Here is a 20,968-nt window from a genome sequence, read left to right as displayed (position 1 = left end):
GACTGGTAGTCATACAGGCTCAAACACATTTTAGAGGGAAAAAAAAATCTACATTTAATTACTCTCCTCCCCCACATTTTATATAATTTTGATGACCTCTTTTACATCTTTATGTTCATTCTTTTGTTGTTCAGTGTGGTTATCACTTTCATGGAAATTTTTTTTTTTTTAACATATTATCAACTGGGGGGGGGTGCTCTTTGCAGAAATTTAACACCTGTGCTGGCAATTTGTTATGTAAGTGAATATTGAAACACCTGCATTTGAGTAAACTCAAATCATATCAGCAACTTTTTTTTTCACTTAATGTATTTATTTGAAACTTTGTACATGTCTTACTGTAAAGCATTCTAGTATTTCATTAAAGCGTGGCAGGCAGTGTGGCGGGTTCCTCTGTTCAGGGGATCACAACATCTACTACAAAAACATAGTGTTTCACTGTGCTTTCCCCTGGAAGAGCAGACGCTATACTTTCTGGTGGCTTTTTTTTTTTTTTTTTTTAGTCCTATGGGTGGTATTTCCTCTAGAATATGTTCTTTTATCTTCCATGATAGTAAACAAAGTGGATCTCTGAGGGGGGTTCTTTTAGAAACACAAAATTTCGTGATGCATCAGTTTTGAAAGGATCTGCCTGCCAATTCAGGAGACATAAGAGGAGTGGGTTCGATCTTTGGGTCAGGAAGATCCCCTGGAGAAGGAATGGCAACCCACTCCAATAAAGTTGCCTGGAAAATTCCATGGACAGAGGAGCGTTGCAGGCTACAGTCCAGGGTGAGCACATTAATTGCATTACTCTCTAAAAACATGTGTCTCTGGTCAATGATATGTTAATCTGTGTACTGGCTTATAGAAGTGATTTATTTTCCATTTATGATTTTCTCTTTCCTGTAGATTGTTACTTTTTTTTTTTTCCTATTTAGAGAAGACCTTTCGATCTTTCCTTTCAGATATGTTTTCAGTTTAATTCAGTCACACAGTAATGTCCAACTCTTTGCAACCCCATGGACTGCAGCACGCCAGGCTTCCCTGTCCATCACCAACTCCTGGAGCTTGCTCAAACTCATGTCCATCGAGTCGGTGATGTCATCCAACCATCTCATCCTCTGTCGTCACCTTCTCCTCCTGCATTCAATCTTTCCCAGCATCAGGGTCTTTTCCAATGAATCAGTTCTTTGCATCAGGTGGCCAAAGTATTGGAGTTTTGGATATGTTTAGTATTGCAGTGTTCTTTAGTTTTTGCTTGTATGAGTAATTCTTTCTCTCCTTCTGTTCTAAATGATAATCTTCCTAGGGAGAGCATCCTGGATGGTATAGTTTTCTCTTTCCAGGACTTTTGAATTTATCTCACCATTCCCTTGCCTGCTGCCATTTCTGCAGAGAAGTCAGTTGATAGCCTTGTGGGGGTTCCCTTGTAATCAACTTTTTCTCTTGCTGCCTTTAGGATCCAATCTTTAACTTCTGTCATTTGTATTATACTACATCTTGGTGTAGGTAGGTCTGTTTGGGTTTAGATTGTTTGCAACCCTCTGTGATCCCTGAACCTGAGTATCTGTTTCCTTCTTTAGGTTTGGGATATTTTCAGCCATAATTTCTTCAAATACATTTTGATTTCATTTTCTTTCTTCCCCTACCAGAGTCCCTACTATGAGTAGACTGGCACACTTTATATTACCCCATGGCACTCTTATATTGCTTTCACTTTTTTCCCCCCACTTGGCTCTCTGCCGTCCTGACTGGATGATTTTCATTATTCTTTCTTCCAGGCCATTTATTCATTCTTCTGCATTATTTATTCTGCTATTCATTGCCTTCAGCTCAGCTTTTGTCTCTGCAAATGAGCTTTCTTATTTTTCTTGGTTTTTCTTTATATTTCTAGTTCATTTTTACAGTACTCTGCATTTCTGTCCATAGCCTTTCTTAATTCCTTCAATATTTTCATCACCTCCTTTTTAAAATTGGTGTCTATTAGACTGAAGAGGTCTTTCATTGTTTGTTTTTTCAGGGGAATTCTCTTGGCCTTTTAACGGGAAATGGTTCCTCTGCTTTATTTTACTTCTATTTCTCTTATTCTGAGTTTAGGAGAAACTGTGGTCTTGGGGGCTACTTATATGAGGGGGCATCCCTGTGTCACTTGTGAAGGTTTAATATATTTGGTGCGAGGGCTGTCTTTAGCATGGATGCCTGCTGCCTCTCCTCAGTGTATGCCGGTCATGTCCCTTGATGGGGGTGTGCAGATGCAGTGGCTGGCCTGCTCCTGGAGTTTCTGGTGGCAGGGGTGGTTTGGGCACACCCCCAGAGCACACAGTGGGCATGGAGGCAGCTCGAGACCACTCCTGGAGTCCCAGGGGAGCAGCGATGGTGGTTTGTGACTGTTTCTGGCATCTGGGCAGGTGGTGGCAGCAGTGGCTCATATGATGGTATCTTGCGACCACGCCTGGAGTCCGAAAGGGAGATGGCAGCAGCTGTGATCCTCCTGGTGTCTGGGCGGGCGGCAGTGGTGGCTCATGGCGGCTCCTGGATCCTGTGCAGGCTGTGTCCTGCCCTCTGTGCATATGGGGAAAACGGTAGGTCCTGACCCTCGCCTTGCACATCCCCAGACACTGGCACCTGGTCTCAAGGGTGGCCAGCCATCCTCCGTGTACACCCTCTGCAGTCGCAGCAGACACCCATCACTCCCTGGCTGTTTCTGCACAGCCAACCCCAGTCCTTCCTCTCCCGGGTCTCATTTCTGAAGCCCAAGATTCTCTTGCCCTTTCAGCTGTCTGAGGTCATCTGCCAGCATCTAGCAGGCACTCTGTGAGACTCATTCCATGCGCAGATGCATTTTTGATGCGTTTGTGGGAGAAGGTGAGCTTCAGGTCCTTCTACTCCACCATCCTGACCACTTATCTGTTTTTCGTTCTCAGGATTGCTCTGGCTATTTGAGGCCTTTATGTTTCCATACGAATTTTACAACTTTTTGTTCTAGTTCTGTGAAAAATGCCATTGATAGACACTGCATTGAATCTGTTGATTGCCTTGTACTATATTGTGTATTTCTCACCTAAAATCTTTGTTACTGTTCCTGGCACATCAGAAAATGCTCTGAACACAGGAAGAAGTGCTGACCCCAAAACTAGCCTGGGATAACACAAAAGGAGAGCTACAAGTAACAGGGGTGTTTCTCCAGGACTTCATTGGTCCTGTCCTGTCCAGAGGCAGAGGTGGGGAGTACCTGTGCGGAACTGCTCAGCATGAGGGCGCAACTTCACGCAAAGACTTTTGGGATGAGCGTTTATGATCAGTTAGGCTCCTTCTCAGGGCCAACACCTCACAACTTAGATGGCATGTCTGCAGGAATTGAAAAGCAAGCATTTATAGCTATGTTGACTTTTTAATGGGGGAAAAGATCACTTTTGGTACTTGGAATAAACCTATAAAGCAGTTAATCATCTCTGTTGTAAAAAAAAAAAAAATCTCTCTCCACAAGAGCCCTATAGGTCCCTGTAACAGTAATTCTATTACAATTTTGGGCCTTCTTTTTTTCCCCTTATCGTTTTAACCAAGAGGACAAGTCAGAAAATTAAATTAACAAACTAAGTTCAATAACGTTCTTGCTTTTTTCTGTTATTCTTTATGCGAAAATACTTTATAAACCGTACAGCACCATATAAATGCTAATTATTAGTGATTTATTCCAAATGAAACCAGATGGCTCAGAAACTGGTACATTCTTACTACTTAACGAATCGATCATTTTCACACTGGGTTAAAAGAATGTTCTGTCATAGTTCAGTTTCAGTATTCTTCTCTACAGTAAGAACCTAAACTGAGCTGGAAACAAAGATGATAATGTAATGGGCATCCTCCCTACCTCAGTACCAAGCCACACAGCCATGGTCTGGAGGTCCCAAACATCTCATGACCAGACACTAACCAGCTGCAGAATGTCCTGGCTGATCAGCTGTTACCTCTTTGTAACAGGGGTTAAGAGCACGTATTTGTGAACATCAGTGATTTGGCCTACAGACTCTCTATGTCCAATAAAAACTGTTTTACATTCCTTTTAAGGAAGAGTTAAAAGGATTAAGAAAGGGCTTTTAAAACAGCTCTGGGACAGGAAGACACTTTGACCTGGTTTTCCCAGTGGAGAATATACCTGACTCCCAGCATATGTCAGAGTGAAGGTAAAGGACAGTCCTCTGAGCAAGGAGAATGAACGCCCACTCTCAAGGCGGCCCACATGGGAGCCTCTAGTAGCACGCATCAGCACCTCCCAGCAGCGTGTTAGAGTGAAGGCTGGTAAAGGAGAGTCTTCTGAGCAGGAGACTGAATGCCCACTCTCACAGTGGCCCACGTGGGAGCCTCTAGTAGGGGTCATTTTTATAAGCATATGTAAATCTCTTCAGCTTAGTTCTTATTGTTAAATTTACCTTTTTTGACTATAATAACCTAAGAAAAACTGGGGGCTTCCCAAGTGGCTCAGTGGTAAAGTATCTGCCTACCAATGCAGGAGACATGTGTTTGTTCCCAGGGTCGAGAAGTTCCCCTGGAGAAGGAAATAGCAACCCACTCCATTATTCTTGCCTGGGAAATCCCATGGACAGAGGAGCCTGGTCTACAACCAATGGGGTCACAAAGTGTCACACACAACTTAGTGACTGAGCACGAGCACGAAGAAAAACTGACCTGATTTGAAGTTGCTGCTGCTGCAACTTCAGTCGCTTCAGTCGTGTCCAACTCTGTGCGACCCCATAGATGGCAGCCCACCAGGCTCCTCCGTCCCTGGGATTCTCCAGGCAAGAATACTGGAGTGGGTTGCCATTTCCTTCTTCAACACATACATGTGACCCCATAGATGGCAGCCCACCAGGCTCCTCCATCCCTGGGATTCTCCAGGCAAAAATACTGGAGTGGGTTGCCATTCTCTTCTCCAATGCATGCATGCATGCTAAGTCGCTTTAGTTGTATCCGACTCTGTGAGACCCCATAGATGGCAGCCCTCCAGGCTCCTCTGTCCACAGGATTCTCTAGACAAGAACACTGGAGTGGTTTGTTACTTTTATCTAACCAAAGCCTCTTTCCTTCCTCATTAACTTGCTGTGCTACACCCTGATAAAGGCTGTAATGATAATTTTCCATAAAACAACAGAAAAGCCTCAGCACCTGGGCAGCCCGAGCCACATGACCCACGATGGGGACCAGCTGGCGTCGTACTCGTTCTCACTGACGGCGCTGAGTGGCTCGTCCAGGCCCTGGGTAGCCTCCTCCACCACCTGCACCTCCAGCGCTTTCAGGGCCACTGTGGGGGATGTGGCACTGGCCTTCAGCATAGCCACAGCCTCACTGTGGCTTAAATTGGTCAAATCAATGCCATTGATGTTCAACAAGATGTCACCTGTTCAAATGAAGAAACAAGGAAAATGAGTTACCAAGTGGTTACTTCCCTATGAATCCTACTATCTGTAAACTAATCAAAGGTTAGGTCCAAAATCTCCAATGAGATAAAAGACCATTTTTCTCGTCTTTATAATTCTAGAATACTGAGGAAAAATCCAGTTCACAGAGAATACTCCCAAACAATTCAAAAAAAATTTTTTAATGTAGTAATATTCAGGAAAAGTTGTGGCTGTGGGATTCAGTTGGGTTCACATTGTCAGCGCTGGTGTAGCAGCGGACAGGCCCTGGACACTGTCATTTCTCTATCTACAGTTCCTTCCAATTAAGAAAATGATTTGATCTTTTGCCCTTAGAAATGGATTTTTAATACATTCTAGTTTATATTTATACAGTTTTATACATCTAGACACCTCTACATAGCTCACACAGTGCAAACTTATCAGAGTATGTACAGAGGGTATCCTTAGGCCAACACAAACGAAATTCATTATTCGAACGTGTCCTGCTTGAGGAAGAAAAACAGTGTCTGTTGCTACGCTGAGTAATATAATGAAAAACAGCAATGCAGCTTATATAAAAGGTTAGGAAGGAAAGGATTAGTTTTATAAGCAGCACAAACATTTGTAGTAAGAAAGTCCACAGTAATCCTCTCCCAATTCATCATTTTTTAGATTACTAAAGCAAAACATTCTCTTTGTAGGTAATTTAAAATATATATATATATAAACAAATAAAATTACCTCAAATTCCTCAACAGAATGAATAACTTTAAAAAGACAGCCTTATAAAGATATAATTCATATACCATTCAATTAAAGTCTGTAATTTTATGGTCTTATGGTCAGAGATGTACAACAATCACATGTCATTTTGAGAACATTTTTATTATCACTTCCAAAACCTCATACCACTAGTCTTAAACAACTACTAATCTATTTTCTATCTCTAAAGATAGATATGTAGACATATAGATATAATTTGGATATTTCATATATATGGAATCATGTAGTCTTTTGTGACGGACTTCTTTTACTTAGCATGTTTCCAAGATTCATTTCTACTATACAATAGAATGTGGGAATACATCATTCTTTTTTATGGCTAATTAATATTCCATTGTATGGATGAATCACATTCTCTTCCTCCATTCACCAGTAAATGGACATTTGGGATGTTTTTCCTTTTTGGCTATTATGGAAAGTGCTGCTATAAACCTTCATGGACACGTTTTTTGTGAACATATGTTTTCATTTTTCTAGGAATGGAATTGCTGGGTCATATGATAACTGTTTAACTTTTGAAAGAACTGCTAAACTGTTTAACAAAACAATCGTACCATTCTGTATTCTTGCTGGCAAATTAGAAGTCAGTTTCTTTTCATCCTTGCCAATGTTTGTTATTGTCTTTTTAAACTATATTCATCCTAGTGATGAATTTGCATTTCCCTAATAACTAGTGTCACTGAGCATCTTTTCAAATGATTATTGGCCATTTGTGTGTCATCTTGGGAGTAATGACTATTCAGATCCTTTACCCATTTTAATATTGGTTTATCTCTTATTATTGAGTTATAAGGGTTCTATAAGTACTCTAGATACAAGCCCTTCATCAGATACATGATTTATAGATATTTTCTTCGATTCTGTGGGTTTTCACTTTAATGATGTATCCTTTGCAGCACAAAAATCTGTGATTTTGATAAAGTTCAGTTTACTGTTTTAGATTTTTAGTTGATTTACTATGTCATGTTAGTTTCAGGTGTACAGCAGTGATTCAGTTTTATATATACATATAAATACATAGATCTTGAGCATCTTTTCACATGCCTTTTGGCCATCTAATGTCTTCTTTGGAGAAATATCTGTTTAGATCATTTGCCTGTTTTTTGATTGTTTTGTTGTTTTGTTTTTGATATCTGAGCTGTTTGTATATTTTGGAGATTAACCCCTTGTTGGCTGCATCGTTTGCAAATATTTCCTCCCATTCTGTAGGTAGTCTGTTTCGTTTATGGTTTCCTTTGCTGTGCAAATCTTTTAAATTTAATTAGATCTCAATTGTTTTTTGTTTTTATTACCATTACTGCAGGAGACGGATCCAGACATTGCTTCAGTTTTCATCAGTGTTCTGCCTATGTTTTCCTCTAGGAGTTTTATAGTATCCAGTCTTACATTTAGTCTTTAACTCATTTTGAGTTTATTTCTATATATGGTGTTAGAGAATGTTCTCAATTCATTCTTTTACATGTAGCTGTCCAGTTTTCCAAGCACCACTTACTGATGAGACTGTCTTTTCTCCAGTGTATATTTTTCCCTCCTTTGTAACTGACTATAGGTGTGTAATTAATTGACTGTAGCATTTATTTCTGGGCTGTCCTGTTTCATTGATCTGTATTTCTCTTCTGTGCCAGTGTCATGCTGTTTTGATTACTGTACCTTTGTAGTATTGTCTGAGTTCAGGCAGCCTGAGTCCTCCAGCTCTGCTTTTTTCTCAAGGTTGCTTTAGCTATTCCAGATATTTTATCTTTCCAAATTTTTACAGTTTTTTGTTCTAGTTCTGTGAAAAATACCACTGGTAATCTGATAGGAATTGCACTGAATCTGAAAATAAATAAACTCCTTTATTTTGACAATATTGATTCTTCCAAATCAAAGAACATGGTATCCATCTCTCCATCTGTCTCATTTTTGATTTCTGTCATCAGCATCTTATGGCTTTTAGAGTACAGGGTTTTTGCCTCCTTGAACAGTGAAAGTGTTATTCACTCAGTTGTGTCTGACTCTTTTATAATCCCACGGACTGTAGTGTGCCAACCTTCTCTGTCCATGTGATTTCCCAAGCAAGAATACTGGAGTGGGTTGCCATTCCCTTCTCCAGGGGATCTTCCCAACCCAGGGATTGAACCCTGGCCACCTGCATTGCAGGAAGATTCTTTACTGTCTGAGCCACCAGGGAAACTCGTTAGGTAGGTTTATTCTTGGGTATTTTATTCTTTTTGATGTGATGGTAAATGGGATTGTTCCCTTCTCTTTTTGTCTTTCATTGTTCGTGTATAGAATTGCAACAGATTTCTACGCACTAATTTTGTATCCTGCTACTCTACTGAATTCACTGAAAACTACTCCAGTAGTTTTCTGGTAGCATGTTTAGGACTTTATAAATATTAATATGTCATCTGCAAAAAGTGACAGTTTTACTTCTTTTCCAATTTAGAGTCTTTCTATTAGACTGTTGTAGCCTGGATTTTCAAAACTATATTCAATAAAAATGGTAAGAATGGACAACCATGTCTTGTTCCTAATTTTAGACAGAATGCTTCCAGCTTTTCACCACTGAATCTGTTAGCTCTGGGTCTGTCACATATGGTCTTTATTATGTTGAGGTAGGTTCCCCCTATGCTCATTTTCTGGAAAGTTTTTTTTTTATCATAAATCGATGTTACATTTTGTCAAAAGTTTGTTCTACATTTACTGAGATGATCATATAGTTTCTATCATTCAATTTGTTAATGTGTATCACCCTGATTGATTTGCAGATATTGAAAAATCCTTGTACCCCTGGTATAAATCTCACTTGATCATGGTATATGATCCTTTAAATGTATTGTTGGGTTCAATTTGCTAGTATTTTGTTGAGGACTTTTGAGTCTATGTTCATTAGTGATACTGGTCTGTAATTTTTATTTTTTTGTGGTATTTTTGTCTGGTTTTAGTATCAGGGTGACAGTGGCTATACTGAGTTTGGGAGTGTTTCTTCCTCTGCAGTTATTTGTAATAATTTCTGAAGAACAGGTCCTAACTCTTGTCTAAATGTTTGACAGAATTCTCCTATGAAGTCACTTGGTAATAGACTTTTATTTATTGGGAGTTTTTTTCTGACATTGAATTTCAGTACCTGTAATCGGTCTGTTCATATTTTCTATATCACCCTGGTTCAGTCACAGGAAATTGTACTTCTCTTAAGAATTTGTCCATTTCTCCTAGGTTGTCCATCTTATTGGCTTATAGTTCCTAGTGTAGTCTCTAAAGTCTTTTGTATTTGTATATCTGTGGTGTTGGCTGTTAACGTCTTTCTCATTTCTAATTTTACTGATTTAGGCTCTCTCCATTTTTTCCTACTGAGCATGGAAAAAAGTTTATCAATTTTGTTCATATTTTCAAAGAACAAGCTTTTAGTTTCATTGATCTTTTCTATTGTTTTTGTTTTTACTGCTTGTGTTTTTGGTATCATATCTAAGATAACCATTGATTAATCTATTGCCTAATCAAAGCCATGAGGATTTACATTTGGTTTTCCTCTAAAAGTTTACCTCTTACATTTAGGTCTTGGATCAGTTAATTTTTATATATGGTGTAAGGTAGGGCTCCAACTTCACTTTTGGAAAATAGCTTTTAAGGTTTACTTTTCCATATGAAACAAACCAAATATATTGAGAATGCTACTTTTACAACTACTACCCCCCATACAAATTATATAGTATTGACTGTTTAGTTGCTAAGTCATGTTGAAATCTTGTGACCCCCATGGACTATAGGCTCCTTCTGTCTATGGGATTTCCCAGGCAAGAAAACAGGAGTGGGTTACCATTTCCTTCTCTAGTAGTATTGATAGGGGTTGTGAAATTGTGAATGAATTAATCCCTAAAACCACTACCTTTTTACTAAGTTTATCTTCTGCTCAACCTCTTCTGTGAGCTTCCTCCCACTCAGACACTTTAATAGTCAGCAAGTGTATTTCTGCTGGCAGTTAGTAAAATCAAGAGAATCTTTCCAAGTATCTAGTCTGCCATAATGCTGGGAACATAAACCTCTTAGAGGATCTTTTCCAACATAAAAGTCTGAGTAACAGAAAGTAACAGAACCATTATTAAGCTCCAGCAATTTCCCTTTACTTAGGAATTTTTCTAACCTTATAGAGGCTTTATGCTTCCATATGTAAAGCAGTAGTCCCCAGTCTTTCTGGCACCAGGGACCAGTTTCACGCAAGACAATTTTTCCACTGGGATTGGGGGCGGGGGATGATTCAAGCACATTACATTTACTATGCACTTTATTTCTATTATTACATCAGTTCCATCTCAGATCATCAGGCATTAGATCCCAGAGGCCAGGGATTCTTGATGCAAGGGATATTTTAAGAAGCTATGCTTAATAGTAAACTTTGTTAGATATTCTTATTTGTAAGAATGCGAGCTGAATTTGAGAGATGTGGTGAAACTGTCCAAGCCCCTAGCTTACCTCTCTTGATTCTGCCATCACGTGCAAGGCAGCCATGAGGTGGAACACTGGTCACAAAGATAGGCAGTTCCCCACTCTTACTTCCTCGGCCTCCAGCTACTGTCATCCCAAGGGACTCATGTGGTTCTTTCTTTATAGTAATGTGTTTTTCTTGGCATGTAACACACTGGGCAATATCCTAAATGTGAGAAGAAAAACTTATTGGCTAATGAATAATATATATAGGCAAAGTAAAGACAGCTGAAGTAAAAACTTACATGGCAATTATAAAGGCATTAAAAAAAATCACTATAGAATTGAAAGTAATACACAGTTCTTCACAGGCACAGGAACCCTGTGGATCACAATGGCAAACTCTGGACTACGGTCTCTTCACATGACTACATGTAACTGAAACACTCAGGGCTGCTGACACAGGCAAGTCCAAGTAAAACAAGCTCATCATTTGTATATAGTTACCATGAGCTCCCAGGTCGGATCAATCTACAAAAGTAAATAATGCACTTGAATTTTAAGATCCTGAAGAGAAGCCAATTAATTTTACTTCCATTTTTCTCTTATATTCTTTGAGAGAAAAGTTGACAGTAGTATTAAAGTATGGATTTTACTAACTGCCAAAAACAAAAAAGCTACATACTTATCTTCTGATTCTGACTTACAAAGGTTATCAGAGCACTCAGTCATGAAGCAGATGCAAATCTACCTTCAAACGTTTTACGAAAAACTAAAAGGATATAAAATAATTGAATTTTTGAAGTTAATGACAGGGTGACAGGGAAATAAATCCCCAACAAACTGTATTCTCAAGGAAAAGCTATTTTTATTGACATCTGTTACTGTTACTTATTAGTGAGATACTCTTGATAACCAGTTTTCTTTTGAAAATAGAATTCAATAAAATCAAGGTACATATATAATAGGAATATTAAAACAATACTGAAGGCTTACTATGCAAAGCTCATGGTTTTTATGCATTATTTTTAAAGTTTACTTGTTTTTGGCTGTGCTGGGTCTTCACTGCTACACAGGCTTTTCTTTAGTTGTGGCAAGTGGGGGCTATTCTTCATTATGGTGCAGAAGCTTCTCATTGTGGTGGTTTCTCTTGTTGCAGAGCACAGGCTCAACAGCTGTGGTACACGGGCTTAGTGGCACATGGGATCTTCTCAGATCAGGGATCAAACCCGTGTCTCCTGCATTAGCAGGCAGATTCTTTACCACTGAGCCAGCAGGGGAGCACTATGTACATTATTTAATTTAATCCTCGGTCTTCAAAGTAAGTGTACTATTGGCACCCCCCTTTTATAGATGAGGAACAGCTCAGCTCTTGTAACTTGTCCCAAATCATACAGCTCTTTAAGCCCCTGCACAGACACTTGAGCAGATGCAAATATATGAACATGTGCACATATGATGTGCACCCACACCACACCACTACCGTCCCACAGGGAAAGCTAACGTAAGAAGGTTTCCAACACTTATCAACTATGAGAAAATGCAGGTAAGAATTAACATTATTAACAACAGAAATATGAGTTTATGGTTACAGAATTGTAGCACTCCTTTAATGACATGATTTGAAAGCACTGACATGTACATATCTGTTAATCCAGCCCCTGAAACTGCAGGCCCATCTCCCTTTCTCTGATCCTAGAACACATATAACTCTTGAAATTTTATTTAAGGGAGCTACTTGCAAGAACTGCCCAGCACTCCTCAGTTCAGTTCAGTTCAGTCGCTCAGTCGTGTCCGACTCTTTGCAACCCCATGAATCGCAGCACACCAGGCCTCCCTGTCCATCACCAACTCCTGGAGTTCACTCAGACTCAGGTCCATCGAGTCCGTGATGCCATCCAGCCATCTCATCCTGGGTCGTCTCCTTCTCCTCCTGCCCCCAATCCCTCCCAGCATCAGAGTCTTTTCCAATGAGTCAACTCTTCGCATGAGGTGTCCAAAGTACTGGAGCTTCAGCTTTAGCATCATTCCCTCCAAAGAAATCCCAGGGTTGATCTCCTTCAGAATGGACTGGTTGGATCTCCTTGCAGTCAAGGGACTCTCAAGAGTCTTCTCCAACACCACAGTTCAAACGCATCAATTCTTCGGTGCTCAGCCTTCTTCACAGTCCAACTCTCATATCCATACATGACCACAGGAAAAACCATAGCCTTGACTAGACGGACCTTAGTCGGCAAAGTACTGTCTGCTTTTGAATATGCTATCTAGGTTGCTCATAACTTTTCTTCCAAGGAGTAAGCATCTTTTAATTTCATGGCTGCAATCACCATCTGCAGTGATTTTGGAGCTCCTCAAAATAAAGTCTGACATTGTTTCTACTGTTTCCCCATCTATTTGCCATGAAGTGATGGGACCAGATGCCATGATCTTCGTTTTCTGAATGTTGAGCTTTAAGCCAACTTTTTCACTCTCCTCTTTCACTTTCATCAAGAGGCTTTTTAGCTCCTCTTCACTTTCTGCCATAAGGGTGGTGTCATCTGCATATCTGAGGTTATTGATATTTCTCCCAGCAATCTTGATTCCAGCTTGTGTTTCTTCCAGTCCAGCGTTTCTCATGATGTACTCTGCATAGAAGTTAAATAAGCAGGGTGACAATATACAGCCTTGATGAACTCCTTTTCCTATTTGGAACCAGTCTGTTGTTCCATGTCCAGTTCTAACTGTTGCTTCCTGACCTGCATACAGATTTCTCAAGAGGCAGGTCAGGTGGTCTGGTATTCCCATCTCTTTCAGAATTTTCCACAGTTTATTGTGATCCACACAGTCAAAGGCTTTGGCATAGTCAATAAAGCAGAAATAGATGTTTTTCTGGAACTCTCTTGCTTTTTCCATGATCCAGTGGATGTTGGCAATTTGATCTCTGGTTCCTCTGCCTTTTCTAAAACCAGCTTGAACATCAGGGAGTTCATGGTTCACGTATTGCTGAAGTCTGGCTTGGAGAATTTTGAGCATTACTTTACTAGCATGTGAGATGAATGCAATTGTGTGGTAGTTTGAACATTCTTTGGCATTGCCTTTCTTTGGAATTGGAATGAAAACTGACCTTTTCCAGTCCTGTGGCCCTGCTGAGTTTTCCTGCTGGCATATTGAGTGCAGCACTTTCACAGCATCATCTTTCAGCATTTGAAATAGCTCAACTGGAATTCCATCACCTCCACTAGCTTTGTTCATAGTGATGCTTTCAAGGCCCACTTGACTTCACATTCCAAGATGTCTGGCTCTAGATTAGTGATCACATCATCATGATTATCTGGGTTGTGAGAATCTTTTTTGTACAGTTCTTCTGTGTATTCTTGCCACCTCTTAATATCTTCTGCTTCTGTTAGGTCCAGACAATTTCTGTCCTTTATTGAGCCCATCTTTGCATGAAATGTTCCCTTGGATTCTCTAATTTTCTTGAAGAGATCTCTAGTCTTTCCCATTCTGTTGTTTTCCTTGATTTCTTTGCATTGATCTCTGAAGAAGGCTTTCTTATCCTCTTCTTGCTATTCTTTGGAACTCTGCATTCAGATGCTTATATCTTTGCTTTTCGCCTCTCTTCTTTTCACAGCTATTTGTAAGGCCTCCCCAGACAGCCATTTTGCTTTTTTGGATTTCTTTTCCATAGGGATGGTCTTGATCCCTGTCTCCTGTACAATGTCATGAACCTTATTTTGTTATGACCTAGTAGAAAACTTGGAAATGTCTTAAGCCTGTTTAAAGGTATGAAATCCATCTTAGTATCCTTCAAAAATGGACAAAACCCACTTTATTAAGACGACAACTGTAAATTCAGTAGTCTTGAGAATATTTACAAGCAATTTTGGCTTTCAGGTATTTAATCAATTAGTTACTTTAGTTGTCTAGAGGGCTCAGATATACAATTTCTCCTTGGGAATGGAACCAAACCAAACTTTAAAGATTATACTCAGTATACTTCAATTAAAGTACTAAATCATACAAATGTTTATCTAAGCAGCTACTTAGAGGCCTAGTAGTAGGCTCATGTATGCTGTGATTTTACAATGATTATAATCATCTGAACGGGTTTTTTTTGGGTGAATTTGTGTTTGTCTTCCCTAGGAGACCCTTTTTCCAAATCAGGATTTTATATAACAAATGTAGTATTTTAGTAGTAAATAGCTAACACTTAAAAGTAGATTTCATGTGGTTGTTCTAACCAATCAGATTTGCAGAGTACACAGTAATGCTAAACTTATTCTATTTAAAATGTTGTCATGTAAGTTCAGTTCAGTTGCTCAGTCATGTCTGACTCTGCGACACCACGGACCACAGCACGCCGGGCCTCCCTGTCCATCACCAACTCCTGGAGTTTACTCAAAGTCTTGTCCATTGAGTCGGTGATGCCATCCAACCATCTCATCCTCTGTCATCCCCTTCTCCTCCCGCCTTCAATTTTTCTCAGCATCAGGGTCTTTTCAAATGCATCAGTCAGTTGTCATGTAACATTAAAGACAACAAGAGTTAACAGGAGAGTTAAAGAGAAAAAAATATTTGCCCCAAATAAAATAAGCAGAGTTTTCTATATGAATGTTGGAATGACCAAGTACAGTTTTTTAAGTGTCTTAAAATTATGTTCAGACACTCATATCTCAAATTACCGTAAAATTCAATGATATAAAATTCAAAAATTGATTCAGTAATCTATTTTTGCCTTATGATTCTTTAGGAATATACATTATATGCATAAAGCAAGGACAAGCCATATGAAACAACTATTTGAAATTCCTATTAAAAACAGTAAGTCCTTTTTCATAGTCATCATCATGAAGGTGAAATTACAGGTTTCCTTCATATACTTCAATTTCAGTTCAGAAATGAGAACGAGCCTGTGGGTACAATTTCTTACAAGTATTAACTAAACCAGAAACCAGTGACAAGTCTGTACTTAAGCTAGGAAACCAGATACACCTGACAGGCCAAAAATACTTCTGCTGTTAAGGGGTGCTTTTCTCAGGGTCCCTGTGACATTCCAAAGGTAAGTATTCTCTCAAATACTCTCCTTACACTAAGAAGTCATTTGAACACACAGGGAACTTGCTGTGGTTTTAAGCAGACCAACAGATGTTTTTGTTTAGTAAAGAAATTTAATTTTACTTAAAGAGATTGACTGTGGAAGCTCATTTAGCAAGAAGGAACTACAAACCCTCTTTAAATTTCTGCAACTTCAGTGAGACAGTATCAAAATTCTCAGCACAAGTAAAAGACCTTGGAATATGTTATAAAACCAGTGAAATACTGAAGAAGCAGGGATAAAACATACAGGAATTTTAAAAAGATTTATGGTAGTCTTCCTATTCTAGAATAGTCTTCCTGTTCTAGCAGATAAAATTATATATGCTATACATGTAGCTGTCAAAATTTATGAGTTATGTGTTTAATATTCACATGTCTAATTCTGTTTTAGGCAAGCTACCTACAGTTTCTAAATACAGGCTGTCAATCATTGTCTTCATTATGCCTTTTCAATTATGTAAACTTTTCATTTAAATGAGCAAGTTAAGTCCCACTTTCAAACAGAACTAAACAAACCAAAGATTTTTCTGGACAATTACTTCTCATTAATCACCTGGCAGGAGGCCTTCCCCACCAAGAAACTACTGACTGAGGGACTGAGACAGGCACTCTCCAAGGTGGCAGGACGCACACACTGCACAAACACTTCTGTGCACCTTCTCCAGGAGTGCACAGCCCTCATTCAAGTGTCACCAGCTTGTAATGACTTATCCTTGGAGGGTGGATGAATTCAGAACCATGAGCAGGCGCCTCACCTTATGTGAGCTGGGTCTACTGTAAGGCAGCGTCTGTGCGTGGTGCTGGCTGCTGCTCTGAGTTCCTGCTTCTCGGACAGTGCTTCCAGGCTGGGGTTTCCCTGGTCTGGCAATTGTTAAACTCACCCTCTCCCCGCTGGCCTGGAGGAAATACAGACACAGCCACCAGTCATTACCGATGTTTCTCATTTCGCAGAGCACAAGTACTTCCCATCACTGCGCCAGCGCCTTGCCTGGGGTGGCTGCAAGTGTCTGGTGGTAGGAGGAAGGGAGCTGGTCTTGTGAGCTTGTGGTTCAAGGTGTCTGCCGCTGAAATACACACACAGCTCTTGGACAGACCCTCCCCAGACCCCCCTCCCCAACAACCCAGGCAGAGCAGTCCACCTCCCCAGGACTTCTTGAAGGGTAACTTTCTTTTAAACTGAAAACAAAACATGCAAGTCTGTCAATAGGAGATGACGGAGTCAACCAGCTGGTGAAGATCAGGACACAGTTCTACACTTACTTTCATAGTTAGGATGTTCACAACATACTGCAGACACAAAGCTGCAAATTCAGAACTTACAAGGTAAGTGTATGTGTTGTATAAATGTGTGTCTGTCTGTGGACATATACACTCAGGAGTTTGTAAGGATGTTCTCCAAACAATGTTGACATCGCTTGCAGTGTTTAGTGCAAATTCAATTTTGACATATTTTCAATATTTTATCTTTGGTATTTTATTTCCATTTTAGACACAGAATCTATTTTTACAATCCTCAATAAGATTATTGAAAGTGAAAGTTGCTCAGTTGTGTCTGACTCTTTGTGACCACACGAACTGTGGCCTGCCAGGCTCCTCTGCCCATGGAATTCTCCAGGGGATCTTGCCAACCCAGGGGTCAAACCCATTCATTTTTCTCAAAAAGAAACTTAAATTGAGCAACTTGAGTTTTCTATGCCTTGGGAGAAAAAAAATCACAACACAAAATATGATGTAACTATTTAAATTATAAAAATCCAAATAAATGTATTACTGATGAAAAATTTTAAGTGTGTTTTCTACCTGTGTAACTTTATTTTCCACATTTTGGTTAGAAATTTAGAACACTGCCTGAGACATAGTCAATATATATTGCTCTCTTCTTGGCTATCTTACTGAACTGACTTCTCACTTCAAAAAGCCTATCCAACTCACTCATTTCCTTTAACAAATTTCCAAACTGGGTTAACTCCCCCCCACACACAAGATAAACTGTTCTCAGCAGTACAGCAGCTGATGCAACCCACAGGTATAGCCCCTGGTGCCCTGAGTGCTGCCTCTGATGTGAGGGAATGTCAAGGCATTCGATTTCTTTAAGCTTGAAGTCTATGAAATAAGACCAATGCCTGAAACTCCTCTCAGTGCAGTATGGCTGTGAGTGTGTCTCCTGAAGGCTACATTTAACCAAAAAGTGGAAAAAAAAGGGGGGGGGGGAATAGGTCAAAGGGGGAGCAAAACCTGGGTTTTCTTAGTCTTAAAACCTCATGTTATTTGATTCTATGTACATATACATATTTCATGACTATCAACCTATCTTAATTTCAGATATTCAATTAACAGATGCTTGGTTTCCACTGCAATATGTGTTGTGCCTCCTTAAAAAAACCCATTTTGCTTTACCTTTCTGTAAGGCTGCGGGAAGCCCCCTCCCTTCCCCACTCCCCCTTAGATGCCATGGCATCCTAGAACCTAAAGATCTTCTCTGGTTTTTAACTCATCTGTTTTGATGCTATTACTGAAAACACATTTCTTTTCTCTAATAATGACAACCTACTTCTAGAGAATATTATATTTTTTTAAAAAGGCACTATAGAGATACTCTGAATAGTAAGCTACCTTCCCCTATTTTTATGGACTGAGAAGTGCAGGGGAGTGGAGAGACCAGGTGAGTCGCACCCTTGGTGACTATAGCCCCTGGGGTCTTGCTGCTCCCACAAGTCCACATGTGAAGTGTGGACACCACCACCGGCCACCTGACACCAAAGGGCCTTTAGAAACAGCCCACCTAGAAGGTCATGGGGGTGTAGACCAGCTGGGAGGCGGCAGGACTAGCATGGATTAGACAGTATGGAAGAATTTAGGTGGCCTGGCTGGATGGTGAGGTGACGTTGCACCACCCCGGACCAATCGCTGTTACCTGCTGTTGGGAACGCACATTGAGCTCCAAGGGGAGACTGAGCAAGCGCAGTGGGCATAGGCAGGGCTCACCTGGATGATCTGGGCGGCCAGCTCGGGCGTCCCGTGCTTCAGGTCGTGGCCATTGATAGCCAGCACCCGGTCGTTGCTGCTCAGCCGACCGTCCTGGGCCGCCAGCCCCCCTTCCAACAGGTCAAGGATGAAGACTCCCGGCTCGTCGGTTCTGCGCACGAGTTTGATGCCTAGCTGCTCAGCAGAGTCGCGCTTGTGCAGCACCACTGGGAAGACTTCCTCCCGGGGCGAGCTGCCCTCGGGGTGGCCGTGCATGCGGCTTCCGAAGCGCCTCTCGCGAAGCACGGTGAGCTGCAGAGTGCTGCAGGGCTGCGACAGCACGGCCCGGGCATAGTTGTGTGACACGCTGCTGATGTTGTAGTTGTTGACCTGTAAAGAAAGCATTAGGACGACTCTTATTTTCCCAAGTTGTAGAAATGTGTAACATTTCTAAAGGAGACCAACCTTGTGAAAAACATATACAGTCATTATTTACAAAGAACACTTTACAAAGACATTCTAAAAGACAGACTTCCTAAAATTAACTTTAAATGAAGAGCAGTATGTAGAGATTGGTAGTTCAGATCACAGCCTTTAATGATGGCTGGATAACCTGTGGTGGATTTCAGAGCTTGTTTGAGTGAGTGTCTCATGCGTAAAATGTGTTTACCACTATCCACTCCACCGAGTCAGGATGAGCCTAACTAGTTAACATCAGGTATGACAAGGGGTGATGAAAGACTAGCTCTAGTCGAACAGAAACGGAAGGTCTACTGGATTACAAGTTTGCTTGATCAAATGAAATCCACTTAAGTTAGAGAAAATAAGGAAACTGGCGCATTCCAAATGTATCTTATTTCAGATGAGTGAGTTACTTTAAAGCAGATAATCATAATTTCACTCTAATTCTTTGGCTCACAAGTGTAATGTATCTAACAAACATAAGCATAATTTAGTACTCACAGAACACTTATTAAACTGTAACTCTGAAATAAGTACAGTGACTGATCCTTGGACATGTAACATCACTAAGAAAATACACCCAGTTCCAGTTGTTTACCCAATGGGAGGAGATTAGCACAGGTCTTGAGTTTTTCACAGTGAGAGCTGCTCCCAACCCAATGCAACAGCGAGGGGGACAAGGCTCTGAATAGCAGTGACAGGCTCTGGCTGAGGTAGCTGTGATCACCTGAACTCCTTACATTTTTTTCATGTTAATCTACATGAAGCAAGGCCTCCCCACTTCCTGTTACTCTAGGGTTGATAGTTCTGAACACTATTACCTTGAAATTTTGTTGATTTTGGCCTGTTGATGTCTTTAAAACTTCAATCAAATTCATAGGTATCGTACACAAACTTGCTATTCTCCCAAATCTGAGCCTTCTGTGCATTTGGTAGCCACCCAAGCCCTCAATAAGAACACTTTATAACACGGGATCAAGTACATAATTAAAGCGGTGTCTAAAAAGACTAGTCAGCCATGGATCCATGAATCAAAAACCATCCTTTCTGTCTATTCAGCTAAGAGCCACCTAGCTCTCAGCTCACATTTGTCTTTCTTGCATTCAGATATCACATGACTCTGGCTGAAACCCAGTCGTAGCCATGTGAAAGCATATAGCCTCTTAACTAGCCTTGAGCAGTAGGTGTGGAATATCCCACAAGGGAAAAAGGTTTTCCCTCATAAATGTGTGGTTGCTGGAAAAATGCAGAGAAAGAAGAGACCAAATAAATTATTGTTTCTAGGCTTTGTAAAAGCAGTGCCAGAAGAGTAAACTTTACCATTTTGGTTAAATGTGCTTTGTACCAGTATAATCAACACACGGGGCTTCTTCTCTGGTGGCTCAGACAGTAAAGACTCTGCCTGCAGTGCAAGAGACCCGGGTTTGATCCCTGGGTCGGGAAGATCCCCTGGAGAAGATCATGGCAACCCACTCCAGTATTCTAGGGAACCCCATGGACAGAGGAGCCAGGCAGGCTACAGTCCCTGGGGTCACAAAGAGTTGGACATAACTGAGCGACTCACACTTTCACTTCACTTTCAATCAACACATGGCTGTAGTTATTTTCCTTTAAAACTGAACATGCCTCAATCATTGATGATAATTCCAACTGAGAACACTCATTCTTCATAATACTCTTAAAAGTTGTATTATCTTTCATTGTGACACTGATATAATTTATACCAGCAGTATTTTTTTTCTTCCAACTGCTCCAAAGGCTGCATCACAAAAGGCCCTGAAGGTATATGGGTCTCCTAGTCAAAGAATCTATGTAGCAGAAGAAGGTGTGTGTTTAATGTGGGAAAACCAAAGCCACACCTGTTGCTGCAAATAGTTTGCTAAAATAAAAGCACAGGCTTA

The 20,968-nt window shown here is 40.4% G+C and overlaps 1 protein-coding gene across 1 annotated transcript in view; it reads right to left on the bottom strand.

The window, feature by feature from the left end:
* Positions 1–20,968, bottom strand: part of LNX2 (ligand of numb-protein X 2) — a 44,448-nt gene that overhangs the window by 10,516 nt on the left and 12,964 nt on the right. Inside the window, exons 4-7 of the mRNA XM_068984334.1 lie at positions 18,627–18,995; positions 16,397–16,537; positions 10,614–10,791; positions 5,146–5,377 (exon numbers count right to left, since the gene is read on the bottom strand). Of these exons, the coding sequence (XP_068840435.1) occupies positions 5,146–5,377; positions 10,614–10,791; positions 16,397–16,537; positions 18,627–18,995 (920 nt within the window). The remainder of the gene's footprint in view (positions 1–5,145; positions 5,378–10,613; positions 10,792–16,396; positions 16,538–18,626; positions 18,996–20,968) is intronic.

Source organism: Capricornis sumatraensis, chromosome 12 (genome assembly GCF_032405125.1).
Source record: "Capricornis sumatraensis isolate serow.1 chromosome 12, serow.2, whole genome shotgun sequence".
NCBI classification, from domain to species: Eukaryota; Metazoa; Chordata; class Mammalia; order Artiodactyla; family Bovidae; genus Capricornis; species Capricornis sumatraensis.
Note: the sequence above shows the minus strand (reverse complement) of the source record. Positions and strands in the feature narration are given on the sequence as shown.